General features: G+C 41.5%; 1 protein-coding gene across 1 annotated transcript; it reads left to right on the top strand.

Annotated features, from left to right (window-relative positions):
• Window positions 1-1285: 1285 nt before the first annotated feature.
• On the top strand, window positions 1286-2554 carry HTR1A (5-hydroxytryptamine receptor 1A; the record flags this gene model as incomplete). The annotated part of the gene is made up of 1 exon (XM_082835669.1): window positions 1286-2554. One exon carries the CDS (start codon window positions 1286-1288, stop codon window positions 2552-2554), a length of 1269 nt encoding a protein of 422 aa, XP_082691795.1.
• Between the last annotated feature and the right edge of the window lie 16849 nt (window positions 2555-19403).

The following is a 19403-nucleotide window of genomic DNA, read 5'->3' on the forward strand; positions in this document are numbered from 1 at the left end:
TGGCAATGTTCACTGAAATTTAAAACGCAATGGAGATGGAAAGGCAGGTGTGTGTGTGTGTGTGTGTGTGTGTGTGTGTGTGTGTAGAATGCATACCGAATTGATTATTTTCTTCACTTTGAGATGCAGCTGTTTACCTGTCCTTTGACCTGTTCTTTATAATTACTTTCTCCCCCAATTCCTCAAGGTTAAAAAAAGGCAGAGGCAATATCCTCCCCAAAGGAGACAGGCTGGACTGTGCGATGATAAACGGGGGTGATTTTTAAAAAGCTAAGACACATTCCGTTTTCTTTCCATGAATTAGTAATAATTTACAGACTGACCCAGGACTGTCCACCTCCCCACTCAGGCTCCGTGTGTCTCCTTTTCTCATTTCCTATTGCCACTCTGTGATGCTGACTCTACTTAAGAATTTGACAGAAATATGAAGCAATTAACGTGGTTAGATTTGTTTTCCCTCGAGTTTGGCCGGGTGGGAGGCGGAGTTATTTGTTGTAATGTTAGTCTGACCGGCGGCGGATCGGGTGCGTGTAAGCTAGTTCTGAGTCTCGGTCGACAAAAAGGGGTTTGAACGCAAAGAGGTTGAGCTAGAGGGAGAGGAGGGCGGGGAACCAGGGGAAAGAGGCACTCAGGGTTGGGGAAGTGTCGGGAGGGGAGGGGGGAGGGTTAGCGTAGGAGAGAGGTAGACTGGCTGTCGGAGCAACACCGGGGAGATAAAGGGAAGTGAGAAGGGAGAGGGAGACTGAAAGGGAAAACTAGTGGGAGAAAGGGAAAGAGAGAGGGGGCTTAAGGGAATGAGAAGAGAGTAGAGGAGGGAGTGGGAGAGAGGGAGGGAGAGAAGCAAGGAGAGGAGGGTTACAGAGTGACTGTGGAGGACGGTGTTTCTCTATTCCAGATACTTCTAAGATTGGAGATTCTTTTCTGGTGGGGAGACTCCGGGTCTGGCAGCCAGTTAGGCAGTGGCAAAATAAAATGGACAGCGAGAGACAAACGTTCCAGCCACCTTTCCGCCTCCCGGAGATCCCGGAGCTCTTCTCCAGCCAATTCGTTTCCCAGCTGGAGTCTCTGAGCGCGCTGGACTACGAGAGCCCAGGGAGCGCCTAGAAGCTAGCTGCTCCTCGGAGATGCCTTCGCCTGAGCAGTAAGAACTTCCTGCTTGAGTCCCTGCATCCCCTCCCCCGTTGAAACTCCCCAGGAAAGAGGGGCGGAAGACCCCAGGGGGAGGGGCGAGGGGTATCCTGGCGCAGCTCTTTCTCCCCTCCCCTCCCCTGCCGGGCGCGCAGGCATGGATGTGCTCAGCCCCTTACAGGGCAACAACACTACGTCGTCCCAGGGTCCCTTCGGGACACGCGCCAACGCTACTGGCATCTCCGACGTGACCTTCAGCTACCAAGTGATCACCTCTCTGCTGCTGGGCACGCTCATCTTCTGCGCGGTGCTGGGCAATGCGTGCGTGGTGGCCGCCATAGCCTTGGAGCGCTCCCTGCAGAACGTGGCGAACTATCTTATAGGCTCGTTGGCCGTCACAGACCTCATGGTGTCGGTGCTGGTGCTGCCCATGGCCGCGTTGTACCAGGTGCTCAACAAGTGGACTCTGGGACAGGTCACCTGTGACCTGTTCATCGCCCTCGACGTGCTGTGCTGCACCTCGTCCATCCTGCACCTGTGCGCTATCGCGCTGGACAGGTACTGGGCCATCACAGACCCCATCGACTACGTGAACAAGAGGACGCCCCGGCGCGCAGCTGCACTCATCTCGCTCACCTGGCTCATTGGCTTCCTCATCTCCATCCCGCCCATGCTGGGCTGGCGTACCCCGGAAGACCGCTCGGACCCCGACGCGTGCACCATCAGCAAGGACCATGGCTACACTATTTACTCCACCTTTGGCGCTTTCTACATCCCGCTGCTGCTCATGCTGGTTCTCTACGGGCGCATCTTCCGAGCCGCGCGATTCCGCATCCGCAAGACAGTCAAGAAGGAGGAGAAGAAGGTAGCCAACAACCGCCTTGGGGCGTCGCCAGCCCCGCAGCCCAGAAAGAGCGTAAATGGTGAGCCGGGTAGCAAAGACTGGAGGCAGGGCATGGAGAACAAGGCAACAGGGGCTCCGTGCGCCAATGGAGCCGTGAGGCAGGGCGACGAAGGAGCCGCCCTGGAAGTGATCGAAGTGCACCGGGTGGGCAACTCCAAAGAGCACCTGCCGCTGCCCAGCGAAGCCGGTGCTGTCCCCTGCGTCCCCGCCTCCTTCGAGAAGAAAAATGAGCGCAACGCCGAGGCCAAGCGTAAGATGGCCCTGGCCCGCGAGAGGAAGACGGTGAAGACGCTGGGCATCATCATGGGCACCTTCATCCTCTGCTGGTTGCCCTTCTTCATCGTGGCCCTGGTCCTGCCCTTCTGCGAAAGCAGCTGCCACATGCCCACCCTGTTGGGCGCCATAATCAACTGGCTGGGCTACTCCAACTCTCTGCTCAACCCTGTCATTTACGCCTACTTCAACAAGGACTTCCAAAACGCATTTAAGAAGATCATAAAGTGCAAGTTCTGCCGCCGATGATGATGGAGGCGTAGCTGGCGCATAGGCCCACTCCACCCAGCCCTCTGGAATCAAAACCTTTGCTACTTTTCCTCTAACATTCACATCTGCTCCGCGCGCTGCTTCCAGACCCCCTCCCCCTCCCCCAGCCCTCTATTCCCAGCGGGGAAGGAGGGAGCCCCATGCAAAGAGGCTACAGCCGCGGGGCAAGAGAGTCTGGGAAAAACCTAGAGTCTGTGAGAGGCGACCTTGGCTCAAACTTTGGTCTGGGAATCACTTTTGATTCCAGCAATTGCCTCCTCCCTCTTCTGCCCCCAAATCTTCGCGGCGGAAGTTTAAGCCTTACCCGTTCAAGGCAAAAAATCCACACAGAAGAAGAAAGTGTACACCCAGCCGCCGCGCCCACTAAAGGCTCCCCCACCTGATCGCCTCACTGCTACAACTTGAACTTAAGGTTCAGGACTTTGCTTCATTCCCCAGCAACCCCATCCCCGCCCGCCTTCTTGCCCTAGAAACGTTCACTGTTTTTGCGGTCTCATCCCTTATTTCCTTTTCCATCTTCCCTTTATGCCCTCGCGAGTCCCTATGCACTAAATTGCTAGTCGGGAAATCTGGGAGGGTCTGCTTTTCCCGGTGCCTAAGGTGTGCCCGGGAATCTCCGCCTCCTGGTGCAGATTCCCAGAGTAACTCGCCCGGGAACAGCCCCATGCTTTGTTTTCTTGGATTCAAAACAAGTGGCTGGAAGTTGTCTCTTAGAGTGGACCTGTAAGTACAAGGCTAGAGCAGTGGGGCAGAGCGAGGTAGAACGAATTTACCCTTGCCTGCCTTGGTGTCAGCACTCACCAAAGAAGCTGACAGTCATTGGGAAGGGAGAGCGGACTTCTGTTATTACAGGTTGCTGGCGAGTCTGAACTGGCTGGCATCGCCACTTACCTACTGTGGGAGGCGCCCGCCGACCACGCTGCGCGCGCTGGGGCAAGGTGGGGGGGGGGGGCGTGCCACGTGCAGGGAATCCCCGAGCCTTGCGCCCTCTCTGAGGTCTGGCGTGCGCTCAGCGCGCACTGAAAACTAATCCCGACTGGAGCCTTCCCTCCGCCTACGCCCCAGGACCAGCCGCAGAGAGGGTAAACAACAGTAAAGGTTTGCGGAAACCGGCGCTTCTAGGTCCAGCCAAGCTCTAGAGACCAGAAAGACCAGCAAGTCCCACGGGGTGGCGTTTTCCAGGTGGGCCCGAGCTCTAGCTGGCACTCCCCTTGGAAACTGAAAGAGCAAGTTTATCCAAAAGAAGCAGATTCTTTTCCTCCTAATTCCACCCCTCGCCCTTTTCGGATAGGGAGATAGGTCTGTTTAGCGCATCCTAACACTGCACAGGATTTGTTCTGCAGGACGTCCAGGACACTTAGTTAACCACGACTTTGGTTCCCAAAAGGGAAATCTGGGCTTTCAGTAGAATGGGCCCCCGATCTGTGACCTCACAGGCGCTTACCTTAAATAATGAGGCCCTAAAGAACTAGCTAGGTGTGCTCTCTCTGCAGAGTCCTGGAGACTCTTGTACATTTGCTCCTTGGCCTGACTGCCCTGCAACACAGGTTTGCCAGGAAACCGGCCTCTTGCCATTTGAATATGTGGAGTACTCCAAGCTTTCTTCCCCTTAAAAGTATTCTTTCAGCCTTGCCACTCCTGCTGAAAAACTGGTTATCTTTACTGTCCCCAGAAGGGAAGTTTTTGGGTGCTCCATTTGAATGTAAATTTCCATCCATGTGACCGGGGTCAAGAGGTTTGTTATAGTTAAATTCGTTTTCCAATAATTGCACAACATTATTGATTCTTACGCCCCTCTCCCTTCATGTGTACCTTTTGAATGATTGCTTGGGCTGTTTTGAGAGCCATGTTGCAAAAGTTGCCAATGAAAAAGTTCACTTGTGTTAAAATTAAGGTGAAAAGACAGCTCTATCACTTGTAGCCATTTTATTGTTTGCCAAACCGAACAAAGCTCCATTTGGTATCTTTTTCTCGGACCTAAACTGAGAGTAAGCATCGTCTCCCATTAATATAGAGAAAGTATAAGAACTATGGGAACTTAGTGGATGGTTTGTCTATGCATATGTAATGCTTGAAAGGGACTATGGTGGATAACATGAGGGAGACTTCTGCAGTCCATCAGTTATTTATTCGAAAATTCATTTTCTTTTTTGCTCACAATAATTTAAGTAGAGCCATATGAAAAAACAAACTTTGCTGTATGTCTTTCTAAATTTTAAGAACAAATTCTACACATAAAATAATTCAAGTCTGAAATTTGCTCATCCAAATTATGCCTTGGTCAGCATTTGAAGTCTTGAGACTTCTATTTAGTTGTGTCTTTTACAGAACTATGGCAATGGCTTTTGGGCATTTGTTCTTCCTGCTTTGGAGGATTTACACAAGAATGGGGAAGGAGCATCCAACTGGAGTATATAATTGCCAAAGCAATAGAGAAATTTGAGGAATAAGTGCAAAAGAGCTGCATAGCACTAAAGAACCCCTGATGCTTTTTTTTTCCTTTTAAAGTATTGCATTAAGGTAAAGTATATATGCATTAAAATTGACCTTTACTCTTCCCTGTGACAATAAAGGACTTTAATCATTGTAATGCTACAATAAACTGATATCAGTAACACATGCATCTTTATTTTAATCAGAATCGCTGTCTACTTGTATTTATTTGTATAATTTTAAAGCTGAAGTTAAAAAATACAGTTATCAGGAGAAGATCCTGCTATACACATCAGGGATCTGTCACTTAGAGAAACAAATTTAGTTTTAGTACAGAAACTCATTGTAGATGAGTGAGTTCTGTTTTAAAAATTCCTGTCTCTGGAATTAGAAGGTAACATTTCATCTTTTAGCCGTGAGACCATGCATTTTCCCTGACACCTACTAGTGAAGATTTAGGCATCTGTCTAATTAATATGGACAGGGTGGGGGACTTATAGAAGAGAAATGCAGCCTCTAGTATAAGCACCAGGGGCTCATGCTTCCTTTTTAAAGCAGTGGGTGGTGATGAACCACCTTCTCTGTCTTCCCCCCAATGTCCAGCTGGAAGAAAATAGCCTCCCTGGTTTCAAATGAAGTAACACATTGTTTTGGGGTTTGTCACTCATTAAAAGTGGAAAGGCAACTTCCTTTCTGGCTGGGTCTCATTTGATAGTGGGGTTTTATATGTAAGATCTTTTACTATATTAAAATTAATTCAAATGCTCTCTTTTTCCATACTGGAATCATCAGTAAGGCCTTTTGTTTCCCATGTTATGTTTGTTAATTTCACTGTTTTCTGGTGTCAGAATGAGGGCTGCAGGGCAGGGTAAACCCTAGTAAGCCTCAAGGGGAAAACAAAGTTCAGAGCTATTATGGCCACAGAAGAGGGCACTCTGAAGCTGTGTGAAGCCTAATTTAGGCTATGTATGTACATACATATTCTCCCAATAATGAAAAGGTAAGACAGGAATTGAGGGTTTTTCATTTGAAAAGTGTTACATAAACACATCCCTGACCTTGAGTAAAATGATGCATTTGGCACATTTGTCTTCTAGATTCTGGGTATTTCCCTTCTTGGCCTCTGCTCTCTGCCCTGGTGTCTCTTCCTCCAAGGAGACAGTGGCTTTTTGTTTTCTACAGGGCTTCTGAACCTTTATCAACACTCCAATTAGGAGAGAGAGAATTTTTATCAGTTGCTTCCAGTGTGACTAACAAGCCCAGATAACCAATTAGCAGCTATCACATGTCAGGCTCTATTGGATAATGTTGAAATATGGGACTATAAAGTAATATAAGCTGCTGTTGGCACATTGAAGGAGTTTCAGCCTACTTGGGTATTCAAGAATAAATTACTATGGTTAAGTAAACACTCACAGCAGAATATATGTATCATCTAAACAGGACAAATCACAGGAATTTGGCTCTATAAGGATTCAGAGGACAAGAGCACTGTGGGCTGGGCGTGGGTAGGGAAGATTAGGTAGGGAAAGCTGTGTAGAGCAACCAGGATTAACCTCTGAATACATGAGGAGTGATATAAAAGGCCAAACATTCTTCATGAGGTGCCAAATACAGCCTGATTCCCTCTTTCTGTCAAGTGGGGGACCTGGGATGAAATTTTTACCTGTATTCCTACGTGTATCAGTCTGGGTTGATTATGAAGGTGGTAATGCTAGAGAAAGATGCAGGCTCAAAACTTCCCATGTGTTATAACAACATAAAGGGTCTGGGAATAGAGAGAGAAGAGGAGTCTAGAACCAAAGGAATGGGGATTAAGGTAACTAGATAGAGGAAGAATGTTCTGAGCAGAGTAAGGGGCAGAGCATAGGAATAAGGAGAAACTCATTAAACCATTAAACAGTGACAACAGGGTGACCGGGGTAGGTACAACAATTCACATTTATGTAATGTTTGTGATTTTGCCCAGTGATTTTCACAAATAATATGCGACTTAAATTTGAAATAGCAGATCCTTCTGGAAATACTAATTAGACCATTTTAGCCAAAGCAGAAGATTCACATAGTAATTGGTACATACATAAAAATGTGCTAGAGATCATATATGGAAGCATTATAATACCAGGTTAAAAACAAGAACTATAGTTTTAGTTAGTGGGGAACCACTAATAATGAAAGCAGAAGTGTATTGTTTGCAGGTAATTTCAATGGTGCATGTGTGAAACAATAAATGCCTGAATGTGGGATACTGGTAAGACTGACAAATATATCAGAGAGAGAACTGGCAAGAATTGGTGCCTGGATGTGAAGAGAAAGGGAGCTAAAAATGCCAGTGCGGTTTTGAGCCAAGGAGATTTGGGCGAACGACAGAAACGGGAAAGTCCAGAGTTGCTTCTCCTATGGGTCTTTGTTTTTTCAGCTTTATCTATAAATATGAAAAGGCTTTGTTCTCTGCTAAAAGAATTCCCAGCCCAGATGGAAGGGATCTGCTGATAAAGGTAGTGATACACGTGGCACAGCATTTGAACAATCTGTCATTTGGGTGATTATGTGAATAAAACCACCTCATAGAGCAATGGTCAGATCAATTCCCTGACTACTGATGTGTTTTTTAAAAGTAGAATGTGTGCTTTGTTTTTGGAGGAGCACAATTCCAAGGGACTACAGCAGCCTTTCAAGGAGAGTACCCCAAACACACCATGTTAGGTCGTGTGCCAAGAATGATATTTGAAGCCCAGAAGACTGGGTCTGTCCAGCTGACCAAGTGAAGAGCAAAGCAATACAGTTTGCTCTTCAAGTCCACTTATCAAGAACCACAGCAGACTTGTTTGATCCTTAAACTAGATATCACTAGAAAATCTAGATCCATGAGGCTAAAATATCCAGTGAATTCCATTTTCCAAATCACTTTGCTCATGTGGCAATGGCAAGGATGGGGAAATAATTTGGGTCCACAGACAATTCCATATCCAGTCCTAACTCAGGTATATCCAAGCTGCCTGTCTATAACCATGCAGAATTGCTCAGCCTTTCAGAAAGTTCGCCAGGCCATAATTTCAAGGAGCTGTCTTACACTGGCGAGTGGTCCTTCTGTTGTGTCTCAGCTGGTTTCATCTTTGAAGAAAGAAAAGGAAGTAGGTTGGCTGGGAAGAGAAGGAAGGGGGAAAGGAAAGAGGAGACAGTAGGATTCACCTATCTTGTTACTTGGCTGGCTGGCTGTGGAGACTGATGAGAAAGTGTTTTGAAACTTCTCCAAAGTAGTTGGAGGAGAAGCATTCTATGAAATATGGTGTGCTTCACGGTCTCTGGTAGCAATCAGTCTGACTTTGCAAGAACTAAAAAGAGAGAAATCAAACTTTGAAAGCTGGTTTTAATTTTAAAAGAACAGTAGAAACAGGATTCTAATTGCAAATATTCACAATGTAGTGTCTTGAAAGCATATACTATATTGTAAAGATTTGCAACAGTGAAGGGGTGATTTATGGAACAGCCTCTTGTTCAGGAGTGGTAGGCAGGTGATTCATTCATTCATTCATTTAACTAATATTTCTGGAGCACCTATGGGCTAGGCACTGTTCTAGGAGCTTGGGATACAGCAAAATGAAAATCAGATGAAGTCTCTCTGGTAGATTGTTTACAAAAATGGCCACAGTTATTCCCCTCCACGTGTCCACCTTTTTTTCAATGCGGTGTTCAGTTTCTCCCATCAAGTTATGGAGGCTTTCTCACTGCTTAAATGTGAGCTGGCCTCGTGACTTTCTCTGACCAATAAAACGGGTCAGAATTAATGTGATTACGATCTGTGTACAGAACTCATTAGGCCTTGCACTCTTCACATGCTCCCACAGAACTCTGCCCAAGCACCATGTGAACAAGCCTGTGCTCCCTTGTTGGAGGCTGAGAGGTCACCTGGAGCAGAGAGTAGTCATGGTGGACCAGACAGATCTCAACTAACTCAGCAGCTGACTGCAGATACAAGAGTGAGCACAACTGACCTCAGAGAAACCTCCCAGCTTCATTCATTCCAAATTGTCAAGGCACACACTTGTGGACTAAATAGATGGTTGTTATTTTAAGGCACTAAATTTGGGGAGTAATTTGTCATAGTGAAAAGCTAACTAATACAGTCACAGACCTGAAGAAGTTTACGTTCTAGAGGAGGAGAGAGAGAATGAACAACAAAACCACATGTATATGTAATATATCAGATGGTGATCAGTATTATGGGGAAAAACAAAAAAGCCCCCCAAAACCTAGAGTAAGATATACAGAGAGTGCCAAGGTGGAGAGAAAGGTTCTTGCTATTTACTTTGTATGGTGTTCAGGGAAGGGCTTACTGATAAGATTATATTTAAATGGTTGCTTTGAAAGAGTTATCGAAGGCGTGAGGTTTTAGCTTGGTAGGAAATGAGCGCTCGAACAAGTAAATCTTAAATCTTAGACAATTTACTGTGAAAACTACAAAGGATATATTTCCAACAGGTGATGCTAGGAAATGGCAGATTTGGGGATTTGTGTTCTCAAATTGTAGGATTCTCCCAGGTCCTGATAGCAGACTAATTTAGGTTGAAAGTTTGAGTATTCAACCTGTTCAGGATAAGGACCAGCCAGGTCATGGGAAGCGCTGAAGCGGATCTTATCAAGCCTCATACAGTCCTCTAGCCCCAGAATTGTGGCATGTACCCTACATGGTGAAGAAAACCTGTCTTCGACACACCAAGTTACCTGAGTTTAACTTCCTACTATACTACCGCTTGCTTCTTGCTATGTTGTATAGTTTTATTTTGAAAACCGTTCTATTGGAATAAAATTCACATCTTTGCATTCACACATTTAAAGTTTACAATTTGAAGGTTTTCAGTACACTCACAGAGGCGTGCAGCCATCAGCACAATTCATTTTAGCACATTTTCATCACTCTTCCCCCAAATAAACTCTGTATCCACCAGCAGATGCTCCCTATTTCGCACTAAACCCTGAGCCCTAGGCAACAACTAATCTACTTTCTATCTTTATGAATTTGCCTATTCTGGGCATTTCATACAAATGCAATCATCTAATGTGTGGCTTCTTTTACTCAGAATAATGTTGTAAAGATCCATCCATGTTGTAGTATGTATCAATATTTTATTTCTTTTTATTGCCAAATAATATTCCATTTCATGGACATACTACATTTTATTTATCTATTCATCCATTAATGAACATGTGGGTTGTTTCTATTTTTTGGCTATTATGAATAATGCTGCTATGAACATTCATGTACAAATTTCTGTGTGGGCATGTTTTCATAATATTGTGTATAACCCTAGGAATGGAACTGCTAGATAATATGATAACTCCATGTCTTACATTTTGAGGAACTTCCAAAATATTTTCCAAAGTAACTGCATTGTTTTACATTCCACCAACAATGTAAAAGGGTCTCTTCCCATTTCTCCTTTCCAATACTTGTTATCATCTGTCTTATTGGTGATAGCCATCCTAGTTGGTTGGAATTTGTATCTCGTGGTTTTGATTTGCATTTCACTTATAACTAAAGATGCTGAACATCTTTTCATGTGCTTATTGGTCATTTGTATATCTTATCCAGAGAGATATCTATTCAAAGTAGTTTCTCATTTTTAAACTTAGATGGTCTTTTTATCCTGAGTAGTAAGAGCTGTTTATATTTTCTGGATACTAAACTCTTTTTGGATATATGATTTGCAAATATTTTCTTCAATTCTATTGCCTTTACACTCTTTCTTTTTAAAGAATGATCCAAATTTTATTTTATTTTATTTTTATTCTTTTATTTTTTTAGGTCCTGGAACCAGCTCTGCCATTTATTTATTTATTTTAAATTTTTATTGGGGCATAGTTGATTTACAATGTTGTGTTAGTTTCAGGTGTACAGCAAAGTGAACCAGTTATACATATACATATATCCACTCTTTTTTAGATTCTTTTCCCATATAGGTCATTACAGAGTATTGAGTAGAGCTCCCTGTGCTATATTGTAGGTCCTTAGTAGTTATCTATTTTACATATAGTAGTATATCAATCCCAATCTTCCAATTTATCCCTCCCCCCGCTTACCCCCTGGTAACCATAAGTTTATTTTCTATATCTGTAACTCTATTTCTGTTTTGTAGATAAGTTCATTTGTGCCCTTTTTTTAGATTTCACATATAAGTGATATCATATGATATTTGTCTTTCTCTGTCTGACTTATTTCAGTCAGTATGACAATCTCTAGGTCCATCCATGTTGCTACAAATGGCATAATTTCATTCTTTTTATGTCTCAGTAATATCCCGTTTTATATATGTACCACATCTTCTTTATCCATTCCTCTGCTGATGGACATTTATGTTGCTTCCATGTCCTAGCTATTGTAAGCAGTACTGCAATGAACATTGGGGTGCATGCATCTTTTTGAATTATGTTTTTCTCCAGGTATATGCCAGGAGTGGGATTGCTGGATCAAATGGTAGCTCTATTTTTATTTTTTTAAAGAACCTCCATACTGTTCGCCATAGTGGCTGTGCCAGTTTACATTCCCACCAACAGTGGAGGAAGGCTCCCTTTTCTCCACACCCTCTCCAGCGTTTATCGTTTGTAGATATTTTGATGATGGCCATTTTGACCGGTGTGAAGTGATACCTCATTGTAGTTTTGATTTGCATTTCTCTGATAATTAGTGATGTTGAGCATCTTTTCATGTGCTTTTTTGGCCATCTGTATACACTTTCTTTATGTTATCATTTGCAACAAAAACATTTTTAATTTTGATGAAGTCCAGTATATCTATTTTTTCTTTTGTTGCCTCTGAGAAATTTGCAAAGATTTACTCCTATGTTTTCTTCTAAGGGTTTTATAATTTTAATTTGCATATTTAGATAGTTAATCCATTTCCAGTTAACTGCTGTGTATGGTGTAAACAAGGGGCTCAACTTCAGATTTTTGTACTTCCAGTACCATTTGTTGAAAAAAATAACTGTTTTTCCTCATTGAATTATTTTTAGTGCCCTTGTTGAAGATCAATTGAACATGAATGTAAGGGATTATTTCTGGACTCTCAATTTTATTCCACTGATCTATATGTCTATCCTTATGTCAGTATCATAAGTCTTGATTACTGTAACTATGTAGTAAGTTTTGAAATAAAAAAATGAGTCCTTCAACTTTGTTCTCTTTTTCCAAGATTATTTCAACTATTCTGTGTCCATTGATTTTCCATATGAATTCTAAGAGCTGCTTGTCAATTTCAGAAAGAACAGTAACTGAGATTTTAATAGGGATTGCATTGGATCTGTCGATCAATTTGAGAAGTATCATCATCATCTAAACAATATTAAATCATTTGATTCATAAACATGGAAAGGCTTTCCATTTATATGTCTGTTTTAGTTAATTTTAATAATGTTTCATAGTTTTTACAGTGTAAATTTTGTTTATATTTTGTTAAATTCATTCCTAGGCATTTTCTTTTTTTCAATGCTATTATAAATATAATTGCTTTCTATAGTTTATTTTTAAATTGTTCACTGTTAGTGTATAGACACACAGTAGATCTTTGTATATTGATCTTTTATTCTTCAGTCTTGCTAACCTACTTTATTCTAATAGTCTTTTAGTGAATTTCTTAGGATTTTCCATATACAACATCATGCCATCTGCAAATAAAGATAGTTTTACTTCTTTTTCTTTTCTCATCTGGATGCCTTATTTCATTTTCTTGCCTAATTCCCTGGCTGGAAACTTCAGTACAAGATTGCATGAAAATGGTGAGACCAGATATCCTGTCTTTTTTCCAATCTTATAGGGAAAGAATTCAGACTTTTATCATTAAGTATAATGTTTACTGTGGATTTTTTCATAGTTGCACTTTACTGGGTTGAGGAAATTTCCTTATTTTCCTGCTTTGTTGAGTGTCTTCATCATGAAAGTTTGTTGGATTTTATCAAATGCTTTCTCTGGGTCAATTGGGATGATCATGTGCTATTTTTGCTTTCTTCTACTGATATGGTGTATTACATTAATTTATTTTCAGATGTGAAACCAACCTTACATTCTTGGGATAAATCCCACTTAGTCATGGTGTATAATTCTTTTTCTATGGTGCTGGATTTGGTTTGCTAATACTTTTTGAAGGTTTTAGTATCTATATTCATAAGAGATATCAGTCTATAACTTTCTGTCTTTGTTATAGCTTCATATGATTTTGATATTAGGATAATACTGGCCTGTCCATCATTTTTTAATAATGACTAGACATGTGTGCATATCACAATGCAATTGTGTAATCATGACCTGTTTATGGACATGCACAGGCAGTTCAAGGTTTAGGAGGGCTTGACCATGCATTAGGGTGTTAGAAAGGCCCTAATGCATTCAGTTCCCATAAAGAATCTGGGTGGGTATCCACAATTCTAGAAACAACCTTAATAATAATTAATGACATTGACATTAGTGTTAATACTTTCTCTTTTGTTAAAACAACATCTTATTATGGTTTAATAATGTATTAGATGCTGATTGTGTTCACCAATATCCAAGGCCTTTTCTTCCTGGGCACACTACTAGACTACATTTTCTAACCTCCTTTCTTATGAGGCTGGTGTTAGGCTAATATAATATGTACAGAATTGATATCATTCCTTTGAAGGATGGCCTGTAAAAACCTCCAGAGTGATCTTCTTTTCCCATTTGGAAGCTAAATAGAGAGGATTCCTTGTACCTAGAGGAGGATGGAACCACAGGTATAAGGAGCCTGGATCTCCAATTCTTTATGTAGACCAGAATCTTCTCCACTTCACAGCCTACCATCCAGCCTTTGACTGTGATATGAACAGAAATGAAACCTGAGTTTAAATTAATTAAACTGAGATTTTTAGGGTTGTTTACACAGCAGTTAGTCTATCCTGATCAATATAAAAAATCTATAAGTGATACACTGGGTGAAAAATGTACAGTGTCCTGTCAGGGACACTGTCAGGGAGGTTGCTCTAGATAACTGAAGTGACTACCAACTTCTTTCCATTCTAGTCAAAGTACAGACCTGCTGGGAAGGAATGGACATAGGTCAAGATGACAAATCTTCAGTGCATGTTCTGAATAGTACTGGGTATCCAAGAGGAAGACTAATGCCCATCACTGGTGCCTTAGTTCAGAGATTTAGTTTTGCTCTGGCTTTAGTTTTATGGAGTGCATTTACAGTAAGGCCCCTGAGCCACATCTTTGGCTACTCCTTGGGACTTTGGGAAAATTATGAAGTAGGCAAACTGATTTTCAATGCCTTTTCTTTCTTTTCTTTTTTTTTTTAATACTGGAGTGTGTTTAGTCTACTTTTTGGGGTTTTTGTTATAAATTTATTTATTTATTTTCGCTGTGTTGGGTCTTCATTGCTGCACACAGACTTTCTCTAGTTGGGGTGAGTGGGGGCTACTCTTCGTTGCGGTGTGTGGGCTTCTCATTGCGGTGGCCTCTCTTGTTGCCGAGCCCGGGCTCTAGACATGCGGGCTTCAGTAGTTGTGGCACATGGGCTCTAGAGCGCAGGCTCAGTAGCTGTGACGCATGGTCTTAGTTGCTCTGCGGCATGTGGGATCTTCCCAGACCAGATCTCAAACCCGTGTTCCCTGCATTGGCAGGTGGATTCTTAACCACTGTGCCACCAGGGAAGCCCTCAATGCCTTTTCTTTTATTTCAGGCATCCTTTTCTTCCATTATGCTTTCCCCATTAGTCTCTCAAAACTTGCACTACCTGTCTTCCTTCTGAAGTCTCCTACTTGCCATTTTTATCCTCATTTTCTCAATTTTGGATCATGCCAAATGTGGTGGAGGAGCAGGCCAGCCCAGAAGAAAAAGAAAATTGACTAAGTTGATTAGCAAGGATAGCGTACAATGACAACTTTTCTTTTATCATTTGGACAACTGAGAGGGGGGAATTCCATATCCTTTAACAGAGATACTGCTAATCATAATGACATTATGCAAAAAAACAAAAATACTGTAGAACATCTTGTGATATGGTATATTTCCACGGTTATAACATATAAATTATCTCAAGGGAAATGAAACTATCTGATTTTAGGTGTACCGTGCATTTCTAGTAACAGTTTTTCAAGGCCATGTGATTTTACATGTAGGTAGATGATAATAAGATACAAATGGCCAAGAACACTTCCTGTATTACTACATGAGATTATTCAAGAGTTCCCTAGTATACTTAGGTGGCTATTGCAGTTGGCATGGCTTAGACTACCATGATGGTGGATGGACTGATAAGGGAGTGATTAATAATAGACGTTTGCAAAGAAAGAGCTGAGAGATCTTAGATATGGACTGGATGTGAAAGAAGTTGCTAAAGAAAAACCCACATTTAGAGATGAGAGAGTGGAATAGACTAGAAATAGGGAAATTACAAACTGAAGGTGCTACTCTGGGAAAGAAGAAATAGGTCTTTGATAAATTTACAGAATTCAATTTCAGTAGAGGGAAAGAGGAAGAAAGCAGCTAAACTAATGAGAGGTAAGGGGGCACAGAGAAGCCATGAGGTCATTGCATGTAGAACACTACTGTGAGAGGTTATGTTGTTATAAGAACTAAAGGGAAGGGTTAGATGAAATAAACATTTCTTTTCTTTTAGATAAAAGGAAATCAATGGATGTCAATAGAGACTGAGGAAATAGAAATAACAAAGAAGGAAGATTGAAGGCAGGAAGAACTGAAGGTTCTGGTGAAAGAAGAATAATTGAAGAAGCAAAGTCTTGAAGAAGGCTAGAGGTTGAAGGGTTAAATTTTGAGGTGGAGACATTCTGTGATATAGGAGATGAAGGGAGAATGTGTGAACAGGTAGAGACATAATCCAGCTTCGGGGAGAAAGGAAGATGTTGTATGAGGATCAACTTGTCAGTGGTTTAATTCGAGAGTTACATGTCTAGATGGATGCCCCAGGTGAACAATCAAAATGAAAGCACATCTGTACTGGAGAATCTGTTACCTGGGAGCTGGAGAGAAGGCCAGATAAAATTGAGTGGAGTTGGAGGCTGCAGTAGCACTTGGTGAAAGTTGCCTCTCAGTTTGTGCTGACCTTTAAGCCAGAGCACGCATGACCATTTTTTCTGCCCCTCCTGGCCTCTTTCTCTTTTTCTTGCTTCTCCATTACATTTGGCATAATCCAAAATTTAGGGATCGGGGAATCAAAGCATATGTGTAACTTCTAGGGCTGGCTGTTGCTCTGATTTCCTCCACTTCACCATTGTCTCTCTAAAAATCTACAGGACTCTTAATTATTGGAACTTTGACAACCGGGAGGGTATTTGTGTCTGATGATTTTTTTTAAATGGAAGAAGTAAGGTAACAAGTGATAGGAGTATGGACAATGACTTCAGCATAGTAAAGAAGGTCTAGAATAGTTAATGCAACTAAAATTGCACTAGTGACTTTATAGCAGAGGTATTCTTTAATTGTCAAGCTCTCTGAGTCATCAGCTGACATTAGATAGTCTGGCTTTATAGTAAATGGCTGATGCCTGGCTTATTTCACTGCTCTTCCCCAACTTCCCCCATTACCAATTCCTATTCCTCTATTATTATGTCTCTCACACATGTCCTTTCTATATATTTTTTAATTTCCCACTTTCTCATTCTAGGTTTTAGTTCATGCCTAGATGATTGGGTGATTGTTTTAGCTTCCTCAACTGTTTTCTATTCCCTCTGCTTCTCTCCCATTTCTCCCCCCTTTATTCTGTCTTGAGTACCACAATTAAGTTAATATTCTCTGGCAAAAAGATCCCCCATATTCAAGCTTACTTCCCATATAATGACCAGTTCTGCCTAATCTGGCACTAAGATTAAACAAGATAATATCTGGAGATACTTAGCAAAATGTCTGCTCTATAGTGCCTACTCAATAAAAGTTATTTAATCTTTACTCAATGCAGAACCTATGATTGGGTCAGTCATTCGTTTTACAGCTATAGAGCAGGGAGAAAAATTATATCTAATGTTAGATGTAATATCCGGATTTTTTAATCACATGAAACAGAAGAGAGTTAAGTAGGAGTCAGACTTACCTGGCTGTTTTTAGTGGCTTTTTCAAATGTCTGAGGGAGAAATAAGAGGGCATTTATAAACTATCATTGCCCGTAAAATAGAGCTTTTATTTTAAAGAAATAAGATAATAAGTAAGACTTAAGAATGAGTGTGGTAACTGATTACATGGTAGAAAATGTAGCATCAATCTTCTTACCTCCTTGTATTGCTTTGCTTTTGCCTGACTTTGAAGTGAGGCTCTCTCTCTCTCACTCTCTCCCTGATCTCTAGCTCTAGCGGGGTGGGGGAACTTTCATTGCTTTCAGTTCATGATGGTTTTCACAGTGGACCACACTGTTACCATTATTATGCTTCTGCAGAAGAACCAGATAGCTGCTATACTTGAGCTGCCAAAACAATAGTAATAAAAACCATAAAATGTGAGGAAATTATATATTTTCTTTTCTTGTATTTTAGTCCTAACAGAGTGTCATTAAATAATGGAGACTTCAAGAGCTGACTGTGAAATTCACAGAATATTAAGAGTCTGGGCCATTGTTCTCATTCTTCATTGTTATATAATTAAGCCTTAATCATCCCAAACACACACGATTGGTGTCATCTGATGACATTACAGTTTTTGCTTTAGCAATTTAGGAAAAAGCTTAATCTTAAATTGACCTAATTATCTGTTTCTCATTTGCCATTTAAGCTTTGATGACATGGTATCTGATCATATTCGAATATTATATTGCTAAGAATTTCTAATATTGTGCTCTTACCTTGATAGTTTTTTTGTGTAACTTTTCAAATTGCTTTGTTTCACATGCCTCTTACCCTTTAAGTCATATTTTAATAACATCTAGTGTGCTAATAATGGATTTGACAGCATCATCACTGATTTTTTTCATGAACATTTATGTATATACATATATAATTTATTACTTGACATACTTAAGCATATCTTATAAAGTATGATGTACTTTTAAGAAAATAATTTTTATGTGCACATGTATAAATTAAGATATAAGTCAGTGGTTCTCAACTGGGGGTGGTTTGCTACCCCCACCCCCAAGTGATATTTGGCAACATCTGGAGACATTCTTCATCATCACGATGAGAAGGGTGCTACCGGCATCTAGTAGGTAGAGGCCAGAGATGCTGCTAAACAGAACAGTCCCTACAACTAAACATGGCCCTAAATATAAATAGTGCCAAGGTTGAGAAACTCTGATCTAGGTGGATGGGTACGTGATCTCATGTTTTGGAAAGAAACAAATCCAAAGTACCTTGACGGCTAGCAAAGAGGTAGTGCATGCATTTAAGAAGAGTGCAAGGGCTTCCCTGGTGGCGCAGTGGTTGAGAGTACGCCTGCCGGTGCAGGGGACACGGGTTCGTGCCCCGGTCCAGGAAAATCCCACACGCCACGGAGCCACTGGGCCCGTGAGCCATGGCCACTGAGCCTGTGTGTCCGAAGCCTGTGCTCCACAATGGGAGAGGCCACGGCGGTGAGAGGCCCGCGTACCGCAAAAAAAAAAAAAAAAAAAAGAAGAGTGCAAGAATAAAAATGCCATAAACTCTACCTTGTTTTTGTAGTGCTTGTTAGCTTTTCCAGGAGCTTTTACCCTTAGAATGTCATATAATTCTTATATTATCCTTGGGGTGTAGAAATGGAAGAGTTTCCAAATAAATATGCCTTTTTACAGATGCAAAACAGACACAGAGAATTTAAGTGATTATCCTAAGTTTACATGTCTGGTTAGAGATTCCATTTCTCTGTCCACAGAGCATTGAATCCCCTGAGAAAGAAGCATATCTACCAATCTGCTGATGGAGAGGAATTAAGAGGGAGATATTTTACGTTCTTAGGAGGAAAACAGGCTAGAAGTACTAGTGTGCAAAAAAGCCTGTTTGGTCTTCTCTCAGTTTCTCCTGTCTCCTCAGTTAAATGAAAAATCCAAGGAGAATAAGGTCACCATCTATCTATTAGTAAACACTGAATTATCTCAGATCATCATTTTAAATAAAACATATGTCTTTACTGATGTAGAATTAAGTTCACTTGTGGTAACTTGAAGTTTACATTTAGCATTAATCATGGCATTCAAGTAAAGTAAATCTTAGATTAATTCTATAAATTCTGCTAATGTAGCCATGCTGAAACTGGGACAGCTCAAGCAATATGGGTTTTCCATGTTTTTCCTCTTCAGTTTCTAAGTTATGACTCCTCTTTCAGCTCTTGAATAATGAATGCATTTATCACAGAATGCCATCAGTCAGGATACAGATTTAAGTGAGAAATGGAACAAGCATCGATGCCTAAAAACCGTGGTGTTAACCTTGGATTAAGGTGTCAGTGATTTTCAGAATATTTA

This window comes from Leucopleurus acutus, assembly GCF_964270905.1.
Source record: "Leucopleurus acutus genome assembly, chromosome: 3".
Lineage (NCBI taxonomy): Eukaryota > Metazoa > Chordata > Mammalia > Artiodactyla > Delphinidae > Leucopleurus > Leucopleurus acutus.